This window comes from Harmonia axyridis, chromosome 1, assembly GCF_914767665.1.
Source record: "Harmonia axyridis chromosome 1, icHarAxyr1.1, whole genome shotgun sequence".
NCBI classification, from domain to species: Eukaryota; Metazoa; Arthropoda; class Insecta; order Coleoptera; family Coccinellidae; genus Harmonia; species Harmonia axyridis.
Window position 1 is genome coordinate 28,378,867 of NC_059501.1, and position 20,963 is coordinate 28,399,829.

Here is a 20,963-nt window from a genome sequence, read left to right on the forward strand (position 1 = left end):
TGATCATCACAATCTCAATTGAATGTCAATAAGTACTTCTGAGGAAAAGTTCGCAAATTGAAGTATAAATATATTTCTATCCTCCAGACCATTGACAGCCATGGCCCCCCCTGAGATTATGATTGCCTCATTTTTCAGCACAACACCCTCAATATTACTTTCTCAATTCAAAGGGCATGGAAAAAAAGGAAATTAATGGATTCACAACAATTTTCCGATTTTCAAATTTCAATCATAGACACGCCTTATCGTTTTTAAATAACTTAAACTTCAAACTTGAACAACTCAAATTCATTAAAACTCAAGATTTTCAAATTACAACCTAGGTATATTTTTTATTCTTTCAATCAATTCTATGTATAAAAAGAGGAAGGTTACTTAAGCAAATCTCATACCTCAAATGAAAACTTGCAGAGGAACAATTTCAAATCCGGACTTCCGGAAAACAGAGAAAGAAACAAATTTCATGTTGCGATAACTAAATTAGACATTTCAATTGTAATCAATCAATTGTAATTGAAAATTTTAGTGGCTTATGGGTATCTCAACAATCCCAACGTACAATCAATCAGAATTCATGAAATGTCAAATTTAGTTATCGAAACATCGAATTTTAGTTTCTTTCTGTGTTTTCCGTAAGTCACAGTTTACCCCACACTGTTAGAAATTGCGGATTTTCCTCATTTAAAATTATTCCTCGATAACTCTTAAAGTATTCATTTCAGATCTAGCTTTTTGCTTAAATAACTCCGTCTCTTTCTATATGCAGAATTGACTAAAAGAATAAAAATATAGGTTGTAATTCGAAAATCTTGAGTTTTGATGTTTTTGAATTTTCCAAGTTCATAATCTTCTGATAAAAATCCTGTACATTATTGATCCAAACCGCAAACAGTTTCATAATACTGGGTATTTGTAGAATCGAAAATGAAAAAGACTTTTTCGAAAAAAGTTTTTCCGCAGAAATATTAAAAAAAATGTGAGTCCTCGTCGCCACCATTTTTCAATAAGAATTCCATTAACTCATGAACCGTTTATTTTTTTACCCAAGGTATGGCATATTGCCGAAATTGTCACTAAAAAAGCTATATACTGATGCAATAATATACTGGGTGCGCCAATTTAAATAAGGAAGTAGTAGTCTGTTTCCGGTATAACCGAAAGTTGCATACAGGGTGGCCACTTTTTCAATGGGATTGTATTGGTAACTTTTAAACCATAAGAGTTAGAAGGTCGGGCAAATGGAGAAAAAGTTGCATGCATAGAAGCATTATCAAGCAGTTCAAACAAATCGAGATTGTCAGGGCCGGTTATTGAGATATCATAAAAAAAGTGAATTCTGTCATTTTGATTTTTCTTTTTTCCCACTTTATTTCAAATATTATCAAAAAATGTTACAGGAATTTTTTATTCGACAGTAAATTGTTCTCAATTTGACGTAATCAGATTTCGTATCCAACGTTTCGTGCTCTCTGGGCCACCCTCAACCTCATTTTTTTCAATACGGACCTGTATATCTTATGACACTTTTCGAAATAACTTTCAACGCATAATTCAACGATATATCATACAATGTCAATCAAAGTTGATTTTAGGGTGATTTTGACCCTTATCCATTTCTTTGGGTCAGATCTGTATTACATTTCGGTACCTTTAGTTTAATTAACTACAAGCAATACATTTCGATGAGAAAATCAATTTACTCATCTTGAACTGAATGGAACATATCAGAATCAAATCAAGAAACAAGTAATAATTATTTACATATTTCAATTCATAATAATTAAACGAATTATCATTTAATGAAAGAAAAATCTCGAGAAAAATCGAATGATTATTCGAAAGTAAATGAAAATGAATGAAGTAAGTGTTCGAAATGTCCACTCATTTCGTCTTCTTGAATACCTTCCAATACATTCTCAATCTTCTCGCGAGAAATCACTATTGTTGGATTTGTCATTTGTTCCAGAATCGAAGTTCATTTTGATATCATTACGATATAAGTTTTGCAAGGCTTCGTATTCAAATGTAAAATCATTGTATTCGCGTCTCTTGTCTATTTTATTAACAACAGTTTTTGATAAATTGCATTCACTACAGATCCGACCCCAAGAAAATTGGATAAGGGTCAAAATCACCTGAAAATCAATTTTGATTGACCTTGTATGATATATCGTTGAATTCAGCGTTAAAAGTTATTTCGAAAAGTGTCATAAAATATACAGGTCCGTATTGAAAAAAATGAGGTTGAGGGTGGCCCAGAGAGCACGAAACGTTGGATACGAAATCTGATTACGTCAAATTGAGAACAATTTGCTGTCGAATAAACAATTCCTGTAACATTTTTTGATAATATTTGAAATAAAGTGGGAAAAAAAGAAAAATCAAAATGACAGAATTCAATTTTTTTATGATATCTCAATAACCGGCCCTGATAATCTCGATTTGTTTGAACTGCTTGATAATGCTTCTATGCATGCAACTTTTTCTCCATTTGACCGACCTTCTAACTCTTATGGTTTAAAAGTTACCAATACAATCCCATTGAAAAAGTGGCCACCAGAAATATTTTAGGGATAAAGATATTGTCTCAAACCCAAACATACAAATTTTCAGCACAACATTATGATTAATTTAATACGCGGTGAATCACCCTGTACGTATAAAAAAATAAGCAGACACACATCGTCATAAATTGATGAGAAACTCCGGAACATTGTCGCATTGGTATGAAGCAGAACAGTGGCTGTCGACGGGTAACCGACAAAATGAACTTTAATGAATGGATAGCATTTAAAACGCTCGAACTTCACGGTCGTGAAGTCGACTCAAATGACATGCATACAAAGTTGCGGTTTTCGTAGTAGTGAAACGAATCTAGTATTTCACGACGACAATTTCCAGTTATATTCGACCAGAAACGGAGTTAACGTAACGGTGCCATTCAAAATTATCGTCTCATCATGAAATATGACTGACCCGCTTCCCGGACACTCGACAACTATTTTTCCGGTGGTTTCAGACATGTCCACTTTCCAAGTAGTCAATCGAGAAATTTATTTATTATTAATACTAATTTTGCAAACACATATCAATCAACAAAGTATGTATTACTTTTCCTGTCTAGGCAGCGAAAGATTATTCTCAATTGGAATAAAATATTTCAGAAATTATCAAACTATGATTATTATGGACATACATTTCCATAGCAATCAACCATTCCAACAATTGGGATTTCTATCAAATTTTTTGTTTTGTTTATCAATACAGAAAAAATGGAAATTTCGTAGGAATTGTAATTATTTGCATATACAGGGTGGCCATTTGAAAACGAAACAGACGAGATTACAGACGAAATAAAGTTTTTCGAGTCGATTTCTGTTTCGAGGGGGACAACTTAAGATGTAGGTTACGGACGCATAGCGCTTCAACCCTTGCTGCTACAACCCCCACCCCCAATTTTTGAATAGGGAAGATGGGGTGAGTGATACCTCAATTTAAAGGTATTTTCATACTAATTTCAGCACAGTAATTGTTTTTTCATTTTATGCATTAGTTCTCGAAATATTCATGCGTTAGTTAGTTAGGAAGGAAGCCACAGTCATGGTTGTTTTGAAGCTCAAAATGTCGATTACTACAAGTGCCATGAAAACACCACTTCATTTTCAAATACTTACTTAAGAATATTTCGAGAACTAATGCATAAAATGAAAGAACAATTACTGTGCTGAAATTAGTATAAAAATACCTTTAAATTGAGGTATCACTCACCCCATCTTCCCTATTCAAAAATTGGGGGTGGGGGTTGTAGCAGCAAGGGTTGAAGCGCTATGCGTCCGTAACCTACATCTTAAGTTGTCCCCCTCGAAACAGAAATCGACCTGTCCGAGCATTTCTATCGAAAAACTTTATTTCGTCTGTAATCTCGTCTGTTTCGTTTTCAAATGGCCACCCTGTATAATATCCTACATACATCATTAAAAACAAACGGAGAAAAAATTACATCTTCAACTCAGCAGCAAAGTAGATTGACTGCCTTGGTAAATTCCTATCCTCGCTACGCTAGGCTATGAACCATCAACCGCGGCAGTGAATCTACTACTTTGCTGCCTAGTAAAACAAATAATTATTTTACGACTTCTATGAAATATCGTCTTCAAACAACGTGTTCCTAAATTTGAGGTTCAAACGAAAAGGGGATATTCCTTGAATAATTTAAAAAAAAGTCCCATGAATATGGAACCGCAAACGTTTTGTGTTACAGTTGATTTTTTTCCTAGTTTATTTTTATTACGTTTTCGTATTTTGTCCATGGGTCCAACTCAAATCATATTGAGTCTACTTGATGAAGGTAATTCAATATAAATATCAAAAAATTGTCAAAGTTGCTTCCGTCCCCTTCACAATAATATATCTTTCTCTAATTCTGTGGTTATTCCGTTCATTCTTCCACATCTTGTAGAACAAAATCGTGCGAGAATATATCAGAAACGCACTGTTTTCATGGTTATATTTTAACCGGCGTGAACTTGGCAGCCACTTTTCAGCAGCCGAATTCATTCCAGCAGCCAAACGACCAGTGGCGTCGGTAGAATTTAAAACTAATGAATCGATCTGTTTTTGGGGTGCAACGCAAGAATTTGCTTTTTGAGTTTACTTGAACGACTTCAGTCAAGTTTTTATGACATTTCAATGCACGAAATAATATTATAGATGAACTTGAATTATGCTGATCAATGAAACGACGGGGTATATACAAGTATTTTCACGAATGAAATCTTGAAAAACGTTTAGCCAAGTTGATATTTGGTATTCCTACTCTTGAATAGCTAAAGAATAACATATCCGAAGGATTTTGATTTGCAGGCCGTCTAAGGGGTAGTTTACACTTGTGAATTTTTCGAAATTTTCAAAAATGACCCTGTTAAAAATGTTTAGCCAAATTCATATTTGGTATTCCTACTCTTGAATAGCTAAAGAATAACATATCCGAAGGATTTTGATTTGCAGGCCGTCTAAGGGGTAGTTTACACTTGTGAATTTTTCGAAATTTTCAAAAATGACCCTGTTAAAAATGTTTAGCCAAGTTCATATTTGGTATTATTACTCCTACATAGCTAAGGAAAAACATATCCGAAGCACATTGATTTGCAGGCCGTCTAAGGGGTAGTTTACACTTGTGAATTTTTCGAAATTTTCAAAAATGACCCTCTCAAAAATGTTTAGCCAAGTTCATATTTGGTATTATTACTCCTAAATAGCTAAAGAATACCATATCCGAAGGATTTTGATTTGCAGGCCGTCTAAGGGGTAGTTTACACTTGTGAATTTTTCGAAATTTTCAAAATTGATCATGTTAAAAATGTTTAGCCAAATTCATATTTGGTATTCCTACTCTTGAATAGCTAAAGAATAACATATCCGAAGGATTTTGATTTGCAGGCCGTCTAAATGGTAGTTTACACTTGTGAATTTTCCGAAATTTTCAAAAATGACCCTGTTAAAAATGTTTAGCCGAATTCATATTTGGTATTCCTACTCTTGAATAGCTAAAGAATAACATATCCTAAGGATTTTGATTTGCAGGCCGTCTAAGGGGTAGTTTACACTTGTGAATTTTTCGAAATTTTCAAAATTGATCATGTTAAAAATGTTTAGCCAAATTCATATTTGGTATTCCTACTCTTGAATAGCTAAAGAATAACATATCCGAAGGATTTTGATTTGCAGGCCGTCTAAGGGGTAGTTTACACTTGTGAATTTTTCGAAATTTTCAAAAATGACCCTGTTAAAAATGTTTAGCCAAGTTCATATTTGGTATTATTACTCCTACATAGCTAAGGAAAAACATATCCGAAGCACATTGATTTGCAGGCCGTCTAAGGGGTAGTTTACACTTGTGAATTTTTCGAAATTTTCAAAAATGACCCTCTCAAAAATGTTTAGCCAAGTTCATATTTGATATTATTACTCCTAAATAGCTAAAGAATACCATATCCGAAGGATTTTGATTTGCAGGCCGTCTAAGGGGTAGTTTACACTTGTGAATTTTTCGAAATTTTCAAAATTGATCATGTTAAAAATGTTTAGCCAAATTCATATTTGGTATTCCTACTCTTGAATAGCTAAAGAATAACATATCCTAAGGATTTTGATTTGCAGGCCGTCTAAGGGGTAGTTTACACTTGTGAATTTTTCGAAATTTTCAAAATTGATCATGTTAAAAATGTTTAGCCAAATTCATATTTGGTATTCCTACTCTTGAATAGCTAAAGAATAACATATCCGAAGGATTTTGATTTGCAGGCCGTCTAAGGGGTAGTTTACACTTGTGAATTTTTCGAAATTTTCAAAAATGACCCTGTTAAAAATGTTTAGCCAAGTTCATATTTGGTATTATTACTCCTACATAGCTAAGGAAAAACATATCCGAAGCACATTGATTTGCAGGCCGTCTAAGGGGTAGTTTACACTTGTGAATTTTTCGAAATTTTCAAAAATGACCCTCTCAAAAATGTTTAGCCAAGTTCATATTTGATATTATTACTCCTAAATAGCTAAAGAATACCATATCCGAAGGATTTTGATTTGCAGGCCGTCTAAGGGGTAGTTTACACTTGTGAATTTTTCGAAATTTTCAAAATTGATCATGTTAAAAATGTTTAGCCAAATTCATATTTGGTATTCCTACTCTTGAATAGCTAAAGAATAACATATCCGAAGGATTTTGATTTGCAGGCCGTCTAAATGGTAGTTTACACTTGTGAATTTTCCGAAATTTTCAAAAATGACCCTGTTAAAAATGTTTAGCCAAATTCATATTTGGTATTCCTACTCTTGAATAGCTAAAGAATAACATATCCGAAGGATTTTGATTTGCAGGCCGTCTAAGGGGTAGTTTACACTTGTGAATTTTTCGAAATTTTCAAAATTGATCATGTTAAAAATGTTTAGCCAAATTCATATTTGGTATTCCTACTCTTGAATAGCTAAAGAATAACATATCCGAAGGATTTTGATTTGCAGGCCGTCTAAGGGGTAGTTTACACTTGTGAATTTTTCGAAATTTTCAAAAATGACCCTGTTAAAAATGTTTAGCCAAGTTCATATTTGGTATTATTACTCCTACATAGCTAAGGAAAAACATATCCGAAGCACATTGATTTGCAGGCCGTCTAAGGGGTAGTTTACACTTGTGAATTTTTCGAAATTTTCAAAAATGACCCTCTCAAAAATGTTTAGCCAAGTTCATATTTGGTATTATTACTCCTAAATAGCTAAAGAATACCATATCCGAAGGATTTTGATTTGCAGGCCGTCTAAGGGGTAGTTTACACTTGTGAATTTTTCGAAATTTTCAAAATTGATCATGTTAAAAATGTTTAGCCAAATTCATATTTGGTATTCCTACTCTTGAATAGCCAAAGAATAACATATCCGAAGGATTTTGATTTGCAGGCCGTCTAAGGGGTAGTTTACACTTGTGAATTTTTCGAAATTTTCAAAAATGACCCTCTCAAAAATGTTTAGCCAAGTTCATATTTGGTATTATTACTCCTAAATAGCTAAAGAATAACATATCCGAAGGATTTTTATTTGCAGGCCGTCTAAGGGGTAGTTTACACTTGTGAATTTTTCGAAATTTTCAAAATTGATCATGTTAAAAATGTTTAGCCAAATTCATATTTGGTATTCCTACTCTTGAATAGCTAAAGAATAACATATCCGAAGGATTTTGATTTGCAGGCCGTCTAAGGGGTAGTTTACACTTGTGAATTTTTCGAAATTTTCAAAAATGACCCTGTTAAAAATGTTTAGCCAAATTCATATTTGGTATTCCTACTCTTGAATAGCTAAAGAATAACATATCCGAAGGATTTTGATTTGCAGGCCGTCTAAGGGGTAGTTTACACTTGTGAATTTTTCGAAATTTTCAAAAATGACCCTCTCAAAAATGTTTAGCCAAGTTCATATTTGGTATTATTACTCCTAAATAGCTAAAGAATACCATATCCGAAGGATTTTGATTTGCAGGCCGTCTAAGGGGTAGTTTACACTTGTGAATTTTTCGAAATTTTCAAAATTGATCATGTTAAAAATGTTTAGCCAAATTCATATTTGGTATTCCTACTCTTGAATAGCTAAAGAATAACATATCCGAAGGATTTTGATTTGCAGGCCGTCTAAATGGTAGTTTACACTTGTGAATTTTCCGAAATTTTCAAAAATGACCCTGTTAAAAATGTTTAGCCAAATTCATATTTGGTATTCCTACTCTTGAATAGCTAAAGAATAACATATCCTAAGGATTTTGATTTGCAGGCCGTCTAAGGGGTAGTTTACACTTGTGAATTTTTCGAAATTTTCAAAATTGATCATGTTAAAAATGTTTAGCCAAATTCATATTCGGTATTCCTACTCTTGAATAGCTAAAGAATAACATATCCGAAGGATTTTGATTTGCAGGCCGTCTAAGGGGTAGTTTACACTTGTGAATTTTTCGAAATTTTCAAAATTGATCATGTTAAAAATGTTTAGCCAAATTCATATTTGGTATTCCTACTCTTGAATAGCTAAAGAATAACATATCCGAAGGATTTTGATTTGCAGGCCGTCTAAGAGGTAGTTTACACTTGTGAATTTTTCGAAATTTTCAAAAATGACCCTGTTAAAAATGTTGAGCCAAGTTCATATTTAGTATTATTACTCCTACATAGCTAAGGAAAAACATATCCGAAGCACATTGATTTGCAGGCCGTCTAAGGGGTAGTTTACACCTGTGAATTTTTCGAAATTTTCAAAAATGACCCTCTCAAAAATGTTTAGCCAAGTTCATATTTGGTATTCCTACTTTTGAATAGCTAAAGAATAACATATCCGAAGGATTTTGATTTGCAGGCCGTCTAAGGGGTAGTTTACACCTGTGAATTTTTGAAAATTTCGAAAAATTCACAAAACTACCCCTTAGACGGCCTGCAAATCAAAATCCTTCGGATATGTTATTCTTTAGCTATTCAAGAGTAGGAATACCAAATATGAATTTGGCTAAACTTTTTTAACAGGGTCATTTTTGAAAATTTCGGAAAATTCACAAGTGTAAACTACCATTTAGACGGCCTGCAAATCAAAATCCTTCGGATATGTTATTCTTTAGCTATTCAAGAGTAGGAATACCAAATATGAATTTGGCTAAACATTTTTAACATGATCAATTTTGAAAATTTCGAAAAATTCACAAGTGTAAACTACCCCTTAGACGGCCTGCAAATCAAAATCCTTCGGATATGTTATTCTTTAGCTATTCAAGAGTAGGAATACCAAATATGAATTTGGCCAAACATTTTTAACAGGGTCATTTTTGAAAATTTCGAAAAATTCACAAGTGTAAACTACCCCTTAGACGGCCTGCAAATCAAAATCCTTCGGATATGTTATTCTTTAGCTATTCAAGAGTAGGAATACCAAATATGAATTTGGCTAAACATTTTTAACATGATCAATTTTGAAAATTTCGAAAAATTCACAAGTGTAAACTACCCCTTAGACGGCCTGCAAATCAAAATCCTTCGGATATGTTATTCTTTAGCTATTCAAGAGTAGGAATACCAAATATGAATTTGGCTAAACATTTTTAACAGGGTCATTTTTGAAAATTTCGGAAAATTCACAAGTGTAAACTACCATTTAGACGGCCTGCAAATCAAAATCCTTCGGATATGTTATTCTTTAGCTATTCAAGAGTAGGAATACCAAATATGAATTTGGCTAAACATTTTTAACATGATCAATTTTGAAAATTTCGAAAAATTCACAATTGTAAACTACCCCTTAGACGGCCTGCAAATAAAAATCCTTCGGATATGTTATTCTTTAGCTATTTAGGAAGAATAATACCAAATATGAACTTGGCTAAACATTTTTGAGGGGGTCATTTTTGAAAATTTCGAAAAATTCACAAGTGTAAACTACCCCTTAGACGGCCTGCAAATCAATGTGCTTCGGATATGTTTTTCCTTAGCTATGTAGGAGTAATAATACCAAATATGAACTTGGCTAAACATTTTTAACAGGGTCATTTTTGAAAATTTCGAAAAATTCACAAGTGTAAACTACCCCTTAGACGGCCTGCAAATCAAAAGCCTTCGGATATGTTATTCTTTAGCTATTCAAGAGTAGGAATACCAAATATGAATTTGGCTAAACATTTTTAACATGATCAATTTCGAAAATTTCGAAAAATTCACAAGTGTAAACTACCCCTTAGACGGCCTGCAAATCAAAATCCTTCGAATATGTTATTCTTTAGCTATTCAAGAGTAGGAATACCAAATATGTATTTGGCTAAACATTTTTAACAGGGTCATTTTTGAAAATTTCGATAAATTCACAAGTGTAAACTACCCCTTAGACGGCCTGCAAATCAATGTGCTTCGGATGTGTTATTCTGTTCCTATTGAAGAGTAAGTATTCCAAATATCAACTTGGCTTAACGTTTTTCAAGATTTCATTCGTGAAAATACTTGTATATACCCCGTCGTTTCATTGATCAGCATAATTCAAGTTCATCTATAATATTATTTCGTGCATTGAAATGTCATAAAAACTTGACTGAAGTCGTTCAAGTAAACTCAAAAAGCAAATTCTTGCGTTGCACCCCAAAAACAGATCGATTCGTTAGTTTTAAATTCTACCGACGCCACTGGTCGTTTGGCTGCTGGAATGAATTCGGCTGCTGAAAAGTGGCTGCCAAGTTCACGCCGGTTATATTTTATTATTCTATGTTGGTACTCCGAACTTTCCGCCACGGCTTTATCTGTCAATTCATCAATTTGCCTTAAAGAAATCAGTTCTGCCAACCAACATTTTTCAATGCAAAAATCACTAAAATATATTAATGGAAATATTTCATTGATTTCAATGAAAATGCAATGAATTAGAGAAAATAATGTATAATACTCGTACAGAAGGCTCATTCTACCACTCGTTCATTCCAAAACTCGCCACTTCGTGGCTCGTTTTTGAATTTTGAACTCGTGGAAGAATATCAATGCCTTCTGCACTTGTATTATAAATAACTATTATGATATATTCGGTTTTTCTTTGGAACACACTTCCAATTCTAAAAATGACAACATTAATAACCAACCAAAAGAGATTTCAAAATAACTAAAACCGTAGAAATTGAGTCAACGGTTTACACATTGAATAACTAAATTAACATGAAGACAGACGTACGTTTCGGAATATTTATATTTATTAATACAATATTTCCTCATCAGTGCCTTATAGTTCGGAAAAATTATTGAATTTGCCAACTCACAACTTGTTTATATACTTCACAAAAATTGCAATTGTGGAACTTCAAACTATGTTCGTCTGTCTTTATGTTAATTTAGTTATTCAATTTCTTAACCGTTTACTCAATTTGTACCTACAGTTTTAGTTATTTTGAATTTTCTTTTGATTGGTTATTAATTTTGTCATTTTTAGAATTTAAATTGTATTCCAAGACCAAAATAAACCAAATATATCATAAAGATATATTATTCGAAAGTTGTCAATTTTTTGATATTTATCAATCATATGACCCATATTCGAGATAATGCATGTCGAAGTTGGAAAATGGCATTTCTTTGAAGTAACATTTCTCGTAGGAATATATATTGAATGAAACACTTATGCTCGACAAAAATTATTTACCTATAAGGATAAGGTAATAATTTTAGACTGGCTTTTAATAAAATTATTGTTACGATACGGGGTGAGTCAAACATTATACAAAATGAAATTCGTTCAGTTCATAATTCATCCTTTAATTAACAAAGTGGTCTGTGGAATTCTCCAATTTTTTTGCTGGACATGGTAATATATTGAGAGGGGTGATCGTAATAACAAAAGTTGTCAGAAAGTTGTATATAATGATATAATTTCATACAGAGTTACAGTAAGGGACACGTTGGCAATTACTTATTATCATTATTATTTTGTCACTGTACCGGGTTTTTCACCATAATTTGACCCTCCCCCCTTTAACTTTGTTTCTGAAAGAGGTACAAAAAAATGTTTTCTCTAATTCTGTGGTTATTCCGTTCATTCTTCCACATCTTGTAGAACAAAATCGTGCGAGAATATATCAGAAACGCACAGTTTTCATGGTTATATTTTATTATTCTATGTTGGTACTCCGAACTTTCCGCCACAGCTTTATCTGTCAATTCATCAATTTGCCTTAAAGAAATCAGTTCTGCCAACCAACATTTTCCAATGCAAAAATCACTAAAATATATTTATGGCAATATTTCATTAATTTCAATGAAAATGCAATGAATCAGAGAAAATAATGTATAATACTCGTACAGAAGGCTCATTCTACCACTCGTTCATTCCAAAACTCGCCACTTCGTGGCTCGTTTTTGAATTTTGAACTCGTGGAAGAATATCAATGCCTTCTGCACTTGTATCATAAATAACTATTCTACAAAAGTTTCACGAAATCGAAAAGTGTTTTTTATAATGATTTTACAAAACGAAATATATGCAGGGTGGGCAACATATTGATTGCAACTTAATTTTTTCAAATGGAACCCCCTATACTTGACTAGTTCATTTTCCCTGATTTCGAATATATAACATATGTTTGGCCTATCTCTTTTATTCTGAGTACGACAGAGTTTCAAATTTTAAGAACCACCTGGCAAGCTAAGTAATCAGTTTTCAAGTGGAAGGCTGCGATAATTCAAAATACCCCTTTTTGAGTTATCTATTCACTATTCATCGAATATGCATCACACAGAAGCGGAAAAATTTGAAATATTTTCACTTAATGTGAAGAACAATAAAAATAAGAATGCTAAAATGAGAGAATATATCCAAATCATCGAATTCCAATTTATAGTGAAAAACGTATGTTATATCGTTGCCAACGAGATAACTACTACTTGAAAACTGATTACTGAGTATGCTAGGTGTTTCTTAAAATTTGAAACTCTGTGGTACTCAGAATAAGAGAGATAGACCAAACATATATTCGAAGCCAGGAGAAAAAGAGCTAGTCAAATATAGAAAAATATACAGGGTGTTCCATTTGAAAAAATGAAGTTGCAATCAATATGTTGCCCACCCTGTAAATATTTCGTTTTGTGAAATCTTTTTGAAACAGACTAGTTGATTTCGTGGAACTTTTGTAGAAAACATTTTTTTGTACCTCTTTTAGTATCAAAGTTAAAGGGGGGTCAAATTATGGTGAAAAACCCGGTACAATGAGAGACATTGTACAGGGTGTTCCAAATTCGATGCTCACGGAAATCATCTCAATAACTACAAGACTCAAAGAAAAAATATTCGAAGACCCACGATCTCTTTTTTCGAAATGATTGGATATCAGAACGCAGATCATAAATATCTTGATTCGTTCTCGAAAAATGATTGTTTCAAACTTTTAGTATTTTAGTTCTTGAGGAGATTTCAGTGAGCATCAACATTAATAATAACAACGTTAACGTAATAACGTTAATAACAATAAGTAAACGCCAACGTGCCTCTTACCGTTACTTTGTATGAAATTTTCATTGTATATCACTTTTGAAATAACGGTCACCCGTCTTAATATATCGACCTGTGTATCTAAAAAACTAGTTATTGCAAAGGCAATACTGTTTGACATTATAATAGTGTAATCGAACTAAGAGTAATGACAAAAAATTGGAAAATTCGACGGGTGACTTTTCTAATTACAGGGTGAATATGAACTGAACTAATTTCGTTTTGCATAGTGTTTGACTCACCCCGCATCTAACAATGATTTAAATTATTAATCATTAATTATTAAAAACCAGTCTAAAACTATTACCTTACGGGTAAGCAATATTTGTCGCGCAAAAGTGTTGTATAAGATGTTTTCCTACGAGAAATGTTATACTTTGAAGAAATGGAATTTTCCAACTTTCGAAAACTAGTATAGTAAGATTGAGTTGTGGCCATAGACTTTATTGTTCAGGTCATATTCTATAAAATACGAAAAATTCAGAAAAATTAACCGCTGACAATTTTTCTATTAGGCTGCTGTCTGACCCTTTGGCATAGAGTTTGCAAGTTAGAGCTTTCACCATGTGACAATGACAATCCGATTTCGGTAGCAAATCTACAGGGTCATATTTTTCTGGAACACTGCCCCTTCTTTTCCACCAGAATTTTCTTTTGGAGGGCCTATTTTGGTCAGTGTAGGAATAGTTATTTATAATACAAGGCAGAAGGCATTGATATCCTTCCACGAGTTCAAAATTCACAAACGAGCCACGAAGTGGCGAGTTTTTGAATGAACGAGTGGTAGAATGAGCCTTCTGTACGAGTATTATACATTATTTTCTCTAATTCATTGCATTTTTATTGAAATCAATAAAATATTTCCATAAATATCATTTAGTGATTTTTGCATTGAAAAATGTTGGTTGGCAGAACTGATTTCTTTAAGGCAAATTGACGATGAATTGACAGATTGATTGATTTTGTTCTACAAGATGTGGAAGAATGAACGGAATAACCACAGAATTAGAGAAATACATAGTGTAAACGAAGGACATTTTGAAATAAATCAATTCGAACTCTGTTAAGAGAGTTATCGTGTTCACGACCGGCTGGAGTGGCTAGACGGTCAAAATGGAATGAGATATCGAAATCGTCTTGAGTGAATCGAACCAAATCGTTTAAGACCATACCTGGTTAAAAATTCGAAAACTGTACCATGACGAGAAGCAAGCGATTAGTTCGGGGAACGACCTCTCAAAAACGGAAGAAATATCAACAGTTATTTTCCTTAAACTCGGAAGTCGCGTTTGAAAATAATCTGTTTTTGTTGTTGTACAATAAATATTGAGTCTCCATTTTGCATCTCTAGACATAAAATGCACTAATTATGTTCAACAGCGAATTATTTGATTAACTTCAATTACTGTTTAATCAGTATAGAAACAAACAAGACTTATCTTGAAGCAAATATTTGAAGGTTCTTGTTGCAAGGTGCAATAATTAAAATAAACTTCCCATATAATATTTACTAAAATCGTATTATCAACATTTGGTTTCGAAAAGAAATTTTTCTTGCACGATGTCTCTTCAGTGAAGATAGCCCACGCGGGGGATTGAATAATTATTTCTAATCACCCTAATTTCATTGCCGGATATTGAGACGTTCAAGAACCCTAAATCTGCGTCCTTCCCCGAATTTATATCCTAATTATGAAAGAAAGCGGAATATTTATTCGTATTCTTTCAAGTAATTACAATGGCAGGCGTAGGTTGAATAATTTATAATTGGGATAAAATGCAAGAAATGAGGGGTATTCCAATAAAATATTTCATTTTGAATATCCCGCTATCTGGGCAGCTGCAACATTTGAAGCTAAATTTTTTTGACATTTGACAAATAAAAACTTTGTCATTACTAAAAATGGAACGATACACGCTTCAACAACGCATTGAAATTGTTAAATTTCATAACAAAAATGTTGAAAATTTTGCAGTCAAAAGCATAGTTCTTTTGGGTCGTTGTAAACCACCTTCTCGGTAGGCAATAGCAGAGTTGGTGGAAAAATTTGAGCTGAATGAAAAAATTAAAATCAACTGATAAAAATATGTGCTCAAAAACATGTCCTCCTTGAGCTCTCCTCTCTAGCATTTTTATAGCATATTTTTTTCTTCTAAATTTTCAGGGCTCTCATGTGAATTTTTTTGAACCAAGTAAGCCCACTGAAAAAATCGAGTGAAGGAAAGCATTAACGCGAGCTCGTCATTCATGCTTATCTTAGTGTTTTCCTCATTTTTGGCAGCAGCACAGATAGCGGCATATTCAAAATGACACCTCTTATTGGAAAACCCTCTTAAACAACAAAATGAGATATAATATAAATATATAAAACGTGAAATTATGAATATGTACTTTAAAATAACTTGGATTTTTTTCCCAAAAATTTCAACTGAATCTTATTGGAGATAGATAAAACATAAAGTTCTAGTCGAATGAATTGAATGATACAGGGTGATTCACCGTGATGGCCTTTCAGTAGTTTATGGAAAACTGGTCAAAATTTTATGCTGAAAATCTTCATGTTGGGGTTTGAGACAATGATCTTCCTCCCTAAAATATTTTCAGATCTCTACAACTTCCGATTATACCGAAAAGAGACTACTACTTCCTTATTTCAAATGACACACCCAGTATATTATTGCATAATTAGATAGCTTTTTTATGACAATTTCAGCAATATTCCATACCTTGGGTAAAAACTCAACGGTTCATGAGTTAATGGAATTCTTATGAAAAAAAATAGATCGACTCACATTTTTTTCGAATATTTCTGCAGAAAAAGTTTTTTCGAAAAAACCTTTATCATTTTCGATTCTGCAAATACGTAGTATTATAAACCTGTTCGCGATTAAGACGAAAAATGTACAGGGTGTTTATCAGAAGATCATGAACTTGGAGAACTCAAATTCTTCAAAACTCAAGATTTTCAAATCATAACCTATATTTTTTATTAGTTCAGTCGATTCTACGTATAAAAATAGTGGGGGTTGCTCAAACAAACCCTATACATAAAATGAATACTTTAAGAGTTATCGAGGAAGAACTTTAAATGAGGAAAAACCGCAATTTCTAACTGTGTGGAATAGTCTGTCACTTAAAAACATATAAGAAACTAAAATTCGATGTTTCGATAACTAAATTTGTCATTTCATAAATTGTTATGAATTATTCGTAATTGAAAATTGTATTGGTTTATGGATTTCTTAACTATCCCAACAATAAATCAGTTATAATTCATGAAATGTAAAATTTAATTATCCAACCATCGAATTTCAGTCACAGGAATTGCAGTTTTTCCTCATTCGAAGTTCTTCCTCGATAACTCTTAAAGTATTCATTTGATGTATAGGTTTGTTTAAGTAACCTCCACTATTTTTGTACGTTGAATCAACTGAAATAATAAAAAATATATGTTCTGATTTGAAAATCATTTTTTATTCAAACTGCAAACATTATTATAATACTACCTATTTGCAGAATCTAAGATGAAAAAGGTTTTCTCGAAAAAAATATTTCTGCAGAGATATTAAAAAAATGTGTCCCGTCGCCACAATATTTTCCATTAGAATCCCATTAACTAATGAACATTGAGTTTCTACCCATGCTATAATGCAATAATATACTGAGACTGCCATTTGAAATAAGGAAGTAGTAGTATGTTCCTGGTATAACCGAAAGTTGTAGAGATCTGAAAATATTTTAGGGAGGAAGATCATTGTCTCAAACCCCAACATTCAAATTTTCAGCACAAAATTGTGATCAGTTTTCCATAAACTCCTAATAGACCATCGTGGTGAATCACCCTGTATATGGCAATGAAAATATTGTCAAAAATTACAAACAAATTTTAAAATTAGTGGACATTACTGCATGATACAAGCGGGCACTCAAACCAATCTCCTTTGAAACCTGTACTTAGATCGTAAAAATACTGTATACATACATAATAAAGTATCACTTTCATTCAGTTATCCATTCCAATTTCAATAGAGCTCTCTAATCTTCGCTTAGCTAACAAACAAGTAATCCAATTACTCCTTTTTCGGAAATAGAAATGATGCATTTCCAATGAGAATTAATCTCACTGCCGTTTCGTCACAAATCATTCTAAGCGAGGGTCATATTCTCATAGGGGTCCCTTGAATTATTGAAACCAGATTTTTGTTTCAATGAAGAACCTATCGAATTTCTAAATTTCAGGGAGGTAAGATTAGACCACATGTGAGTTGCCAGATCTAGAATACGCCCGACTGTTCACCGAATAAAATATAGACGAAATTCAAATCACTTCCAATCTTCTTTGAGAAAAAAAATTGAAGAAATATTTGATGAAAATAGATTTTATTGAAAGGCAAATAGCTTGAAATTCACATGGCTCATGGCGTGTTGAAGTTATCAATAGTTTCAGACAGGCTTTATATTCAACAATGAGCAAAATGACGAAAATATGTGAATTGAAAGTATAAGAGGTTTCATTTTGAATAGCCTCCTATCTAGACATCTGTCACTTATGAAGCTGTAATCTTTTGATATCAAACAAGAAGAAAGCAACGCTATTACTAAAAATTGAACGATGCATGCTTCAACATTTATATAATTCAATATACGCAATTTTTACATGTCCCCAACATGGTTAGATTACGTTGTCGCATTATGATATATTAATATTTTCAAATCCACAATTTCACTATATCGTTATGAATGTATATTATATTGAATAAAATATATTTATTTGGGTGATTTCCGATTAAATATGCAAATTTCAATATTCGGAATCAGATATTTTTTCTAATTGTCGAGTTTATAATAAGCAGAATATTTATTATTTTCGGTATCTACCTGCTGAAATCTAAGGTTTGGCAACTTTTGCTCTCCTAGTGTCATCGGTTGTTTCACGTCGTTTGGCGCGCTTGAAGTTTGTTTTCTGAATGTTTGATATATTTAGGTATTCATCTCAATATATTTTGAGTTAATATTAAACGTTGATTCACTATGGGGCATAATAAGTGGGTTCTTTGTGGGAAACTGATCACTGATTTCATTTCCGCTCGCTTTATGTCAAATTTGATAGTTCATGTTGAGGACAGAATTTGCTTAGTGAAAATGACATATATGCTCACTCTATCTATGTTTATTATTGTGAGGATTTATGCAAATGATATATCCAGTTCATCCTGAAATTTCCTCTGCTACACTTTGGAATGTGTAAAATAGAAAAAAACTTGTTAATCCGTCATTCAGAGGTTTATCGGAAACTATAAGAGTTTTGAGAACGAGAAAGTAAAAACGCAAAATCTGAAAAATTTTCTTTAATTTCTCAAAAACTTAATGAAATGAAAAACGTGTATTGAAACGGAGGCACTGAATATAATATTTTATAGAAAGTTATAATTTATAGCTTCGAAGAATTATTGAACATTTCTTTGGAATCTAATGACCCAGGGAGGTCAAAGCCAAAAAATATAATATAAAAAGATCAAATTATTTTCTTTATATTTCAATGAGTTCAAATACTCTCTAGGAGAGAGGCAAAAGTAAACCTTCGCGTAAAACGTTATTCGTTTTTAGGAATCGTTTCGCACGTTAACTTTCTAATTAGCACGTTTCATTGATTTGTGAACGAAGTGGAGCATGATACATTTTACAATTGTTAAATACACAGGGTGTACACAGGATATTTTATCCTTTGATGATTTTTGAAAAAGCGATTTGTTGCGAAGATATAGGTCGAAAAACATTTTCAACAACAATTATTATAGGTGAATACGGAGATCGCCGGATTGGTCGAAATGAACCTCACGTATGGCCTGCTCGATCCTCTGACTTGAACCCCCTGGATTATTTTCTATGGGATCATCTAAAGTCATTAGTTCATTTATGGATGATTTTAGAGATCGAATAATTGCTGTGTGTAACTCAATGAGAAACGACCCTGGTGCTTTTGAATGAGTTCAGCAGTCTATGAAGAGAAGATTGGATGGTTGCATTCGAGCTGGAGGTAGTCTCCTTCAACAATTGTTGTAGGTTGAGAAATGTTTCATGTAATTTTTAGTAATAAATTGTTATTTGTTGAAAATTTGTTTCGTCCTATATCTTCGCAACAAAGCGCTTTTTCAAAAATAATCAAAGGATAAAATATCCTTAAAATAGTCCAAGGAATAACCTCTTGAATTTTACCGCATGTTAACCTATTTATTCTTGTAAGAATATTTCACCTGAAGAAATATAATACATAAAAATAATTAAAAAAAAAAACTTACCCTAAAATGACTAGTTCTCCATATTTAATCGGTTGTTTGGGTTTTTCGGAATTTGTACCTTCCTGTTCCTCAACTATTGGTAAGTCGGTGCCATCCGATCTGAAAAAATTATAATTACAGAGGACAGGATTTAATTGAAGGTTCCGAAATTATAGGAGCTTTCAAAGAGTTGAGTCACGATTTTTTTTCGATTTACTATTTTTTGATAATAAATATTTTAAATCAACTGCCCTTGTAATTTTCACAGTTTTTTTTTGGGAGCCGTATAAGCCAAAAAAACGAAGAAAAAATATTATTTTGTCCCCACAGGAGTTTCGAGTTCGAACTCTCTGTCCAATTTCTGAATTCAAGTTTTATACAAAAAAAAAAATCTCGTAAAGAAACTCTTTAGAATAAATTGACTTACATAGTAATTTAAGGCTCTATTCAAGCTAATTTAGTACCCTATTACGAAATGTTTTGCTCTCAAGTTCAACGAGATATCATGGGTTCTACTAGATTCACCCTAAACTGGAAGAACCAAATGCAAATCGAATATACATATACAAAAAATCTGATTGCATTTCTAGCTCATTTTAGGCTAACGTTTGAACCTACCGCCAAATTTCTTGATTCACGTTTTTCAAGAAAAAACTCCTGGGTTCTAGCAGATTTATTTTAAAGAGTTTCTTTATGGTTGGGTTCTGCTTGCTTAACGGTAAAGCTAGTTGAACTCTTTTTTTAATGTAAATCAGGAAATTTGGCGGTGGGTTCCAAGGTGAGCCTAAAATGAGCCAAAAATTATGGTGCAATCAGATTTTCCATATACAGGATGGTCCTGATTTTAGTTCAATAACTATAGCTCCGGATAGATCAACCCTTCAAATGAAAAAATGGTCATATAAACATATATCCCAAAAAGTTTCGTTTTCGAGATACAAGGTGTTGAAATTTGAAGTTTTTTCCTTATAAGTCTAGTATTATTACATTCATTGTTTTAATTTTTCGATATTGAACTCCAGTGGCGTAGATATAAGGGTACGATGATCCCTTTCCTATTGAAAATCTACACGTCTTTTTTCGAAAACATTATTCCATTTCTGAAATCAAAAGAGCTTCACTATAAAAAATGTATTTGGAAT

General features: G+C 32.6%; 1 protein-coding gene across 2 annotated transcripts in view; it reads right to left on the reverse strand.

Moving 5' to 3' along the window:
• The window catches only part of LOC123680561 (protein pellino), an 80,918-nt gene that overhangs the window by 55,350 nt on the left and 4,605 nt on the right, over positions 1 to 20,963 (reverse strand). For both annotated transcript variants that reach the window (XM_045618533.1, XM_045618524.1), the window contains one exon: positions 19,843 to 19,941. In XM_045618533.1, coding sequence (XP_045474489.1) covers positions 19,843 to 19,941 — 99 coding nt within the window. The remainder of the gene's footprint in view (positions 1 to 19,842; positions 19,942 to 20,963) is intronic.